The 11,588-nt window shown below is 40.9% G+C and overlaps 1 protein-coding gene across 5 annotated transcripts in view; it reads left to right on the top strand.

Annotated features, from left to right (window-relative positions):
- Positions 1-9,734, top strand: part of LOC127446057 (uncharacterized) — a 30,655-nt gene extending 20,921 nt beyond the window's left edge. For 3 of the 5 annotated variants that reach the window (XR_007898095.1, XR_007898094.1, XR_007898097.1), the window contains one exon: positions 467-1,811. Coding sequence is in view for 1 of the 5 variants with exons in the window: in XM_051706695.1 (XP_051562655.1) it covers positions 3,785-3,964; positions 5,542-6,096 (735 nt within the window). In the remaining 4 variants the exon portion in view is untranslated. Of the gene's footprint in view, positions 1-466; positions 1,812-3,509; positions 3,965-5,541 lie in introns of those variants that run through there. The other 2 variants (XM_051706695.1, XR_007898096.1) reach the window with 2 other exon arrangements.
- Positions 9,735-11,588: the final 1,854 nt, after the last annotated feature.

The following is an 11,588-nucleotide window of genomic DNA, read 5'->3' on the forward strand; positions in this document are numbered from 1 at the left end:
TCAGACTCCGGTCGCTGCCATCTCACTTGATGCCGAAAAAGCATTTGATATGGTAGAATGGGATTATCTTTTTAAGATTTTGGAAATATATGGGTTCGGAAATATTTTTATTGAATGGATTAAGTTAGATGGAGACACAACCCATGTTTTTGGGGGGTGTGTTAAGATCCAAGAGTTTTGGTTGAAGGTTTAGATGTGACGTTTTGGGCACTCGAAATTCATTTTGCCCAAGGGGGTTAAATGTTGTCTCAATGTATATATGTTGTGTTTTTTTCTTTCTTATGTTTGAGTCAATAAAAAAAAAAATGTTAATTAAAAAAGTGATGTCTGATACAAGTTTGAATTGGGTCCAAGCTTTGCCATTCTTTATGTGCATTTGGGGATGTCAGAATAAACAAACAGGTCTGAGCCCACTGGAAGTGTTCACTGGCCTTCCTATGAGACTGACTGCCACTCTCCCTTACAGATTCCCACAGCAAGAAGGCACCCTGCATCAGACAGACGATCAGATGGTGAAATATATGTCTGAACTATGCAAAACTGTCCAGTCTATTCGTTCAGAGGTCAAGGATGCTTTTCCATCTCCAACAGAGGGTGCCATCCATAAGCTGCAGGTTGGAGACTGGGTCCTGGTGAAAGAATTCAGATGGAAAGCTTGGCACTGCCCACGCTTGTTGGGACCATGGAGAATCCTCCTGACTACTCCAACGGCTGTTCGAGTAGCTGAGAGGGATACTTGGATTTACTGCTCGCATTGCCGTAGGGTAAACCCTCCTGAATTCACAATAGGCGTGCCTCTAACTCTGGCAGAGGTGGAAGAGTCCCCTAGGGGGATCAACAAGGGTCTGGAAAATTGAGGGGGCACTGAAATTGGGAGTAGGGCAGAAGAAAGAAGACACAAGGACACATGATCAACATAGACCCAAACAAAAAAGAGGAAGAATCACCCAGGACATGGTGGTACAGACTGTTTGGGCATTCACCCAGCTGTTTTGGTGCGACACGGGTGGTATCACTGTCCTGCTTTTGAGTGATCAATTGAAATGAAACTGTTCAATAAGTCAGTGTATTCAAAACACAGTTATCAAATTTGGTTCATTTTAATGTCCAAGGTCAATATGTCTTTAACCAAAACTATATCAGACACCTACTGTGAAGACTAACTCTGATCTTTTTCCCATATTCTGATGACTACGATTTTGATGATGTTAAAACAATCATTTTTTAAACACTAATAATTTTGTTAATCTATCTGAATTTGAACATATAGGTTCAAAGGGAGGAATGTGGAAAATTTATTTGTATTAATCCTCATTATGCTTAGTTTCTTTTCTGTTATTTCTCATTAACTGTAAATTTCTTTCTGTAAATGAACGAAACATGTTCAAATGCTTAGATAAATAGTTTCCATTTGTGTAGCTAAGTCAACTGAAGTTTCTTTGTATGGCCGTCTCTGCCAAGGTCAGAGAGGAAGAGGCAGAGAACTGTGTCTTATCAGAGGACACAGCCGAAGAGTGAAAAACATATTATTATGGAATGTGCTGAGGAAGACTTGTGTGGCTGAAGAATAGAGCATTTCAGGACAGGAACCTGTCCTTGTAAGGTGAAGAAAGATAGGAGGTTCTGTGGTAATTTTTATATTTAGCCAATCATTTAGTTGATTCTTTGTCTTCTGAAAAATGAATATGCATGATTGTTCAATAGTCTGCTTTTTGGGACTAACCCTTGTAGCTCTCTGAGGTATACTTTGGTAGTAGGAGGGCTATCGGGGCTCATGAGTAAGAATAAAGATTTTCTTTGCTTAAGCTTTACCACTGGAGTGGCCTGATTAATTTTACAGGTGAATTTCCACCACACCCAGCAGCGCCCGCCCACTCCCATGACAAACTGCGAATGGTGCAATCGAGTCTGTCTCCCTACACTTTTAAGCTACTTATATATTTGTGAATTAGGAGTGTAATGGTTCAAATATCTAATTGTTCAGTTGTATCACGGTTGTTGGGTCACGGTTTCGGTACGGTTCGGTATTTGCTTTGCTCAGGAAAAAAAACTATTACTGCCAAATCCAAAGAATACTCTATTTGGTAAACACTTCAACAGGTTTGCCCTTAATAAAAGTCGTGGTTTTACAACAGTAACCAAAGTTTAACCATGTTATTTGTAGTAAAATCATAGTAACCACAAAAACATGGTTACAATACATAGTAAAATCATTATTACTATATGGAAACTAAAGTATTACTGTTATAAAACCATGGTTAATTGTATCAAAACCATGATGTTTGCTCAGAAAACCATGGTGACAGCAGTCATGGTTACTACAATATTACTAAAGTAAAACCATAGTTAATTTTCATCAGGGTCCTTAACTAAAGAACAAACATTTTCTCTAATTACTAAATCAACATTTTAACTTAATACCTGCATTATTAAGCTACATGCATCAAAATAAAGTGCACTTCAAACTCATCCCAACATATATTCCATATTCGGAAGCTGTACATCATTATAAAAGGAATAACCTTGCTATTAAAATGGATACGAGAAGGGATTATGTGATAATGCTGCTCGAGTATTTTAATCATACGTGGAAATCCCACATGAACACCCCAAGTGCTTTAGTTATTGTTTCATGTCTGTCCGAATTTGCACTGAGTGCCTGAGTGTGTGCAGTTTCGGCTCACATTTATGATTGTCTGGGTGATGTCGGCGTAAATGATTAATAATGTATCCATGAATTACTATAATGCCATTTTAAAGCCATTAATCAAAGTGCATTATTGACGTTTGCGATAGATTACAGCCACGCAGGAAGGAAGAACTCGCTTGCACGTTTTAAACCCTTCCGCGCATTATTGATAAATATTACCAGTATATGGCACTCGCACCGAGCGATGTCTGCAAACTGCCTTTTGTAAATGTTTTTTGACCATCGCTGTTGTAATTGACTGCAAAAAGAATATATTCCCAGAAAGGAGAAACACAGGGGGCTTCTTTATCAGCGGCTCGATTTATCCGTGATGTCATCGAGTTAACCCACATGAAACACAGGCGGAGCGTCCATCTACAGAGACATTCAGGTGCATTAGCGGAGATTGTAACTGTGCCTGTCTGTTTGATACTTTGTTTTCTTCACCAAACCTTGTGCTCTAGATGCGTCATTAAACTTGAGGTGAACCGCGGTGCCAATTGCTTACCGAACCGTACTGTTTTTTTTTTTGTTGTTGTTGTTGTTGTTGTTGTTTTTTTTTTTTTTTACTGAGAACTGTTACACCCCTATTGTCTGAATATTTTGAAACTCAGAGTACTTTATGAAATCCTAATGGGAAAAAAAAATTAATGGGAAAAATACCTCTGAAACCAAGACAGCTGAAAAAGTGGACATTGTTGCGCTCTATTGATGTCCACAGGAAGCTCAAGAAAAAAGAATCCCCCAATCAGCCAGATTGTGGATGCTGGCCTTGTTGCTAAATTTGTGAGCTTTCTGGGATTGGTTGAGTGTCCCCCAATCCAATTTGAGGCAGCTTGGGCCCTTACCAATATCGCCTCTAGGACCTCTGAGCAGACCAAGGCTGTAGTGGAGGGGTGTGCAATCCCTGCTAATAGTAATAGTTCATTCAGGCTTTGTTTTAGGTCAGATGCACTTCCCATGCACTTCTGGTGTACATTTGATCTCTTCACAGTTAATTATTTTCTATCCATTGCTCCTCTTTAGCCCAGCTACTGAAGGAATGTCACCTGGACTCTCTCAAACCTGTGCCAAAATAAAGATCCAGCCCCACCGATGGCTGTAGTTGAGATGTTGCTGCCTGTGCTGCTCCATCTGCTTCAGCATGATAATAGAGAGGTGCTGGCTGACACTTGCTGGGCCATTTCTTACCTAACTGATGGGCTCAATGAGTGCATTGCTGGTCTTGTGGCTCGTTTGGGGCAGCTCCTTGGATGTGGGGATATCGCTATTGTGGTATGCGTATGACATCTCAAACTATGCTGAACCTGATACATTGTCAGAATTGACAATTATCTTGTTTTTGTACATATCTATATACACACACTGATGAACCAAAACATTATGACCACTCACAGGTGAAGCAAATAATGTTGATCATCTTCTAACAAGGCCTAATGTCAAGGTGTGGGTAGAATAGATAGTAAGCAAGCAATCAGTTCTCATAGTCAATGTGTTGAATGCAGGAGAAATGGGCAGGAGTAAAGACCTGAGTGACTTTGAAAAATATATATATTTTATCCCCTTTTCTCCCAAATTGGAATGCCCAATTCCTACTACTTAGTAGGTCCTCGTGATGGCACGGTTACGCACCTCAATCCGGGTGGCAGAGGACAAGTCTCAGTTGCCTCCGCTCCTGAGACCGTCAATCTGTGCATCTTATCACGTGGCTTGCTGTGCATGACACCGTGGAGACTCCCAGCATGTGGAGGCTCATGCTACTCTCCACGATCCATGCACAACTTTGAATCCAACGTGCTACATTGAGAGCGAGAACCACTAATTGCGACCACGAGGAGGTTACCCCATGTGACTCTACCCTCCCTAGCAACAGGGCCAATTTTTGTTGCTAAGGAGACCTGGCTGGAGTCACTCAGCATGCCCTGGATTTGAACTCGAGACTCCAGGGGTGGTAGTCAGTGTCAGTACTCACTGAGCTACCCAGGCCCCCCAAGACCAGAGTGACTTTGACATGGGCCAAATTGTTATGGCCAGACGACTGGGTTAGAGCATCTCTGAAATGTCAAGGCTTGTGGGATGCTCCCGGTCAGCAGTGGTGAGTACCTACCAACAGTGGTCTGAGGAAGGACAAACCGGTGACGTGTTGGGTGCCCAAGGCTCATCTATGCGTGAGGGCAATGAAGGCTATCCCGTCTGGTCCAAATGGACAGAAGGTCTGTGACACAAGCCACAGAAATGTTTAATGATGCTTACGGGAGGAATGTGTCACAACACACAGTGCATTGCACCCTGCTGTGTATGGGGCTGCGTAGCCGCAGACCGGCCAGAGTGCCCATGATTACCCCTGTCCAGCCTACAATGGGCACGCAAGCATCGGAACTGGACCTTGGAGCAGTGGAAGAAGGACGCCTGCTCCGATGAGTCCCGTTTTCTTTTACATCTCATGGACGTGTTTCATGGCACATCTAATGTTTTGGAAATTCTTTGGTACCCCTCGACCTTGATTGGTACCTCTTCCCAATGAGATCCTGCACATCCTTTGTAAGCTCTGTGGACCATGGCTTCAGCAGTAAGATGCAACCAAGAAGAGTCCAAGAAAATCCTACAGAAACAGCTGATTTTTATCCAGGGTTAATCAGCATAACTTAATTGATGACTGGAGGATTATAATTACTTTTGAGTAATAGTTTAAATGTGATTGTTAATTCCAAACATTGTCACATGCCTCATTATAAAAGGGTGTGCACACTTATACAACAGGCAATTTTAAGTTTTAAATGTTTCTGTTTTTTTCTTAAAAGTTTCTGTTTGTTTCTTCCAATAATTTTGTTGGTTTTAATATCACATTAAAGGTGGAAAAAGGTCTGATCACTGACAATGATGAAAGAGCCTACAGAGAGAGACTGACACGCTGGTGTCAGGAGCACAGCCTCTCCCTCAACATCAGCAAGACCAAGGAGCCTGTGGTGGACTTCAGGAGAAAAGACAGAGAACACAGCCCCATCACCATCAATGGAGCACCGGTGGAGAGAGTCAGCAACTTCAAGTTCCTCGGTGTCCACATCACTGAGGAACTCACATGGTCTGGCCACACTGAGGCCGTTGTGAAGAAGGCTCACCAGCGCCTCTTCTTCCTGAGACGGCTGAGGAAGTTTGGAATGAACCAACACATCCTCACACGGTTCTACACCAGCACTGAAGAGAGCATCCTGACTGGCTGCATCACTGCCTGGAACGGCAACAGCAACGCCCTCAATCACAAAGCCCTGCAAAGAGTGGTGCGAACAGCCAGACACATCATCGGAGGTGAGCTTCCCTCCCTCCAGGAGATCTACACCAGGCGGTGTGTGAGAAAAGCTCGGAGAATCATCGGAGACTCCAGCCACCCTAGCCATAATAATAATTAATAATAATTACATTTATATAGTGCTTTTCTAGGCACTCAAAGCGCTTTACGTAGTATATAGGAATCTCCTCAACCACCACCAGTGTGCAGCATCCACCTGGATGATGCGACGGCAGCCATAGTGCGCCACGGGTCCATGTTGTCATTATTGCCATGAGAGACTTGCACAACTTATAGTGGGATGGGTTGTCACAGCACTGTTGTGAAGACATGCAGGGCATTCACTGATAGGCGTGAATCCGTGAGCGCTGAATGTCGTGCGTAATTAAAAGAAATTCCACCAATGATGCAAGTTATAACATCCATGTAACACCATAAATTATATATATATAAATATATATATAAATAATTTTTTTCTTCTTCTTAAATCATCCCGTGGGCCACATGTTTGACACCCTTGCTCTATACAGAAAATAAAGAGATTTCTGGATCACCTTTTTGAATATTTTCTTTCGATAATGGCCATATATTATAAAATGGTTATAATTTGAGACATTGAAAACTAATACAAATATGAATGTCGGGGCCTGGGTAGCTCAGTGGTAAAGACGCTGGCTACCTTCCTCTGGAGTTCGCAAGTTCAAATCCCAGGGCGTGCTGAGTGACTCCAGCCAGGTCTCTTAAGCACCCAAATTGGCCCGGTTGCTAGGGAGGGTAGAGTCACATGGGGTAACCTCCTCATGGTCGCTATAGTGGGGCGTGTGGTGAGTTGAGTGTGGATGGCATTAAGCCTCCACATGCGCTATGTCTCTGGGATTCGTCCTCCACCACCCGCATTGAGGCGAATCACTACGCGACCATGAGGACTTAAAAGCACATTGGGAATTGGGCATTCCAAATTGGGAGAAAAAGAAAAAAAAAAGATGAATGTCATCTTGAGGGGGGCCACATTTGCAATCAAATCGTAAATAATTTACAGGGAACCCAGCTGAAACTCCACTTGCAGTGCTGCCTCTGCTACACACCGCATATGACAAAAAAAAGTTCTAAATGAGAATCCTAACATCTGGTTTGTATTTCCAGAGCTTCTTGTTGTCAGTGGTGTATCCAGGACATTTTTACTGGGGTGGCCAAGATGGGGCACAGGCCTAGTGTGGGGTGGCGATACCGGGAGAACATTTATGAATGGCACATGATCAAAATTTGTAAATATCGCATTGCTATGCTTCAACTGTACGTGAACACAGATGCTGGGGTATTTGGCAGAGAGAAATTCCTACATGCATGACAGTAGGCAGAGTCTTGGCTTTGAGAATATTCAAGCCATGGATACTGTTTATACCGGACACTCTGGAAGCACCTCTTCCTGTTACCTTGCAGTGTCCGAGGAAATACTTTCAGATGAGGCTGTGTTGGACTTGCTGCTCTAGACTGTGAAACATCTGCAAATAATAATCAAAATCAGTCCATCACTGTGAGGCTAACTGGTGCAATGTATCAATGCATTGTTACATCATTTTATAAGGCATGTCATATAAGCAAGAATGTAACATTCAAATTACATTCAAAAGGATTAGTTACAAAGTAAGTAACAGTCAGTATTACAACTTGTTCTGTGATAATTGCATAGAAGGCACTCATAATGTTGTTTAGACTGAAAGATTAAATGTCAAAACATACCGTGAGGTCTGAGTGGGGCAGCATGTGCTTTTATAGCCTGAAGAGCCTCTTCATCAATGGCATCAACATCACCTCTTGTAATGTCATTAGAATCACTTCCCCCACTAGATGAAGAACCTGAAGTGATAAAAATAATAACCATCACATTCATAGTTTGCTCATGGACACATCGATGTGACTTTTCTTCCTGTATCTTTTTATATTCTGAATTGAGATATTAATAATATTGTGTATGCTAAAGTGTGGGTTTGCTCTGTATTAGCAAATGAATATCATACACTGAGCAAAAGTGGATCACCCTTTTTAAATTAAATCAAATATGAGCACAAAAAAACAAGTAACTATTCATGGAACTCAGAAAAGGAAGCAACTGAATTTGACATACTATTGTGAGGTGAAGCAGGTGGTGCTCCAGACACTCCTGGATCACACTCATCTCCCACAACTTTCTGTTGTGAATGTGGCCAGTCAACTAAAGTTGAAGCTGCAGTGTCTGAATACAAAGAGACATCAGGTTGGAGGCTTTTCTATATGTCTTTTGCTTTGTACACTCTCTCTTTCTCTGCATTGCCGGTGGAGTTAGGATGATATTTGTGTGTGATGATTTATATTAAAACTATTTTTAATCTTCTGCTGCAGCGATATTTGATCATATGATTGTACCTGAGTGACAACTTGAATGTTAAAGTACATGGCAAATTCATATATGTTCATCCAGAAGTCACAGGGTATATCTAAACATGACTTAATGTGCTGTGCAGGGGGAGCTGACTGATCACTGCTGTATCCAGGCAGTGAGTGGGCTTTTCCACTGCTGCTGGAAGTAGCTGCATCTGGTTCTGACTCTTTTCTTTTTTTGAAGAAAAAGATTTGAAAATCTTTGGTTCTGTTCATAGCCGTTATCCTGGGGGAAATGCATTTCAATCAATCATTCATCAATTATTCATTCATTTATTAGTTATAACTGCACTGTCCAGCAGAAATATTGTTAAATTGGGTACGAGGGCTTATAGGTGTCTGTCTGGAAACCCCAAAATTGCAGATTGAGCTCTGTATACAGTAAAAAACAAAACTCTATTTACAGTGTCTACACAGGTTTATTTTCCACATGTTCTGATAGCTTCAATTACTTTGAATATTACCAAATAAAATAGTTAGTCAAATCATTTGCGGCATTTAAGTGCAATTTGCCCTGCCTCTGCATATTTAAAATGTCAAATAAGGTATAAAAACTTTGAAGATTTTATTGGTCTGACTGACCAATAATACACATAAAGAGCTCATAAATAACTCATGTAAAGATTTAAAGTACAGTCACAGCACAAACTCTTCCATTTCACACACAGGTTAGCCATATATAACTTTAGCTATTGAACATATACATCTGTAAAACGCTTTACACACGTCCATCATTAAATCAGAAAACATGGCATTTCATATTTCATGTCAATATCAAGATAACATGCTGAATGTGGTGTAGGGTCTAGCTTACTCTTTAACCTAGCTACTGTTAACATGCTACATGAATGTTTTCACATTCAGATGGAAATTTGGGATAAATTAAACGTTAGATTAGATGAACGTACCTCTCAATTAACAGCTTTCTTTTTGACCACAAATCGACGTCATCAACTCCTTGGAAGTTGGAGGTAGATGCTAGCTCATGTCAGCTTCGTGCTTCTGACCGACCGTTATGCCCGCTGTCTGCGACCTGCCCCTTCCCCCACTGACCAAAGATCAGCTCACACAGCTTCAGTCCCACCACTACTATAATGGTCAGAAATATAAAACTGACCCTGGGTCAGTGTGGCTCTAAATCAACAAATTACCTGAGATGTCATCTTTGATTGACAGGTGTTTCTCTTGGTTCATCGTTCTTGTGTTGATGAACATGATGAACTACCAATCAGTTCTGGGGTGGCCACAGGGTGGCCAATGAGATTTCAGGGGTGGCCCAGGCCACCCCAGGCCACCCCCTAAAATCGCCACTGCTTGTCATGTCTGATAAGATCAATTTATGAGAGTTCCCAAAGAAATATAACAATATAAAATAAGCGTAAAAAGAATTTGTGTATATTTTTAATGTACTCATGCTGTTATTTTTCAGTAGGTAGAAGATGAATCATTTGCTCCAGGAACCACTTCTGAGGGTTACACTTTCAAGATAACTAATAACGGAAGTACTTTCAACTTTTAAAACACTTACTCCTTTTCTTTTTTTCTTTTTATTTGAATGTGTTTTCTTGAAGCAGATTTGTACATAAGGACATATGCCTTTTTACTTTTTACTGTAAATACATATTTTAATAGCTTGCCCCTTTATGTCTTGTTGTGAATCATTTGGTGACTTGATAGGGATGATATTGTCTGCATAGATTATCTTCAATTAAATCCGTTTATGTGCCACTGACAAAAATGTGACCATTCAAAATGTGAAATTCTTTAGTTTGCGACCAAAGCAAAATATACTAATTGGTTTCTTTTTTCCATATAAAGTGTCTACCATACTTTCTTCAGTATTAACCCTTACATTTACAAAGTGTTTTCCTAAATGGTCGAAATGTATTATAAACACTGCTTCAAAAAAGATTTTATATAAAAGGAGTCCTACACTCCTTTTGTATTTTTATGAAGTCAGTCGTATACTGATGTCATGGATCTCTACTGCTGCATTGTTACCATGTGGTGTCGCTTTCGCCTTCTGTAACTAAAGCCGCCTTTTGACTGCATCCATATGGAGACCCTTAGAGGACAGGGTGGGAACTTTTTTTCTCTGTTGTCGAGACTTTTTTTGTGTTCCCTTGCAATATTTTTGTGTTCCCTTGCAATAGTTTTGTGTTCCCTTGCAATTGTTTTGCATTTTCCTCGCAATAGTTTGCATTCCCTCGCAATAAGTTTGGGTGCCCTCGCAATAGTTTTGCATTCCCTCATAATACATTTACCATAGTTTTAATGCACTAACCATATTAGTGCCTAAGCACTGAAAGTTGTTCTTCTAAGGATTATTAGGGCCTAAGCACTGAAAATACGGAGTCCCTATTGTTTTTCTAAGGATTATTATTAGGGCCCAAGCACTGAAAGTGTGGAGACCCTATTGTTTTTCTAAGGATTATTATTAGGGCCCAAGCACTAAAAGTGCGGAGGCCCTGTTGTTCTTCTTTTTTATTCATTTAGCATTTTTTTATTGATTCGTAGATATATAACAAAGAAAAACACAACATATATATATATTGAATCAACATTTAACATTTAACCCCCACTATTACCCCTCCCCAATCACCAACCCCACTCTGACCCCCAACAAACACCCCTGTGGTCACATATAAGAATACACACACACACACAAAGAAAACAAAAAAGAAAATATAATAATCATACATAATTAGAACTATACTTCTCTCTCCACAGTCCCTCCCCGAGAGTCCCCCAAAAACGCAAAATAATTGCCTAAATTCCTATCAAACAAATCCCAACACCTCAGCCTTCTACATGACACCTCCTCGAAAGCTGCCACCCTCCCCATCTCCGCACACCAATCCGGAAATTAGGGCGCTCCGTCCGACTTCCATCCCCTTAAAATAATCTGCTTGCCAATCATAACACTGGTCAGAACCCAATTTTGTATGTGTTTATCCCCCATATTGATGACCGCCCCATCGCCCAAAATACAGAGTCTGGGGCAAAATTAAATCTGAGTGCCCAATACATCACATATAAAACTCTGAATTGGCTAACTGATTAAGTAAAATTATGACATCTCGTATACATATTGATCTGGTGGGGTTTATAAATTCAGGGATTCAGGTGCAGGCCGCAGCTCTTCTGACAACATTAGACGTTTCATAAATATCATGTGGTCAGTGGCGAATGATC

Source organism: Myxocyprinus asiaticus, chromosome 9, assembly GCF_019703515.2.
Source record: "Myxocyprinus asiaticus isolate MX2 ecotype Aquarium Trade chromosome 9, UBuf_Myxa_2, whole genome shotgun sequence".
NCBI lineage: Eukaryota > Metazoa > Chordata > Actinopteri > Cypriniformes > Catostomidae > Myxocyprinus > Myxocyprinus asiaticus.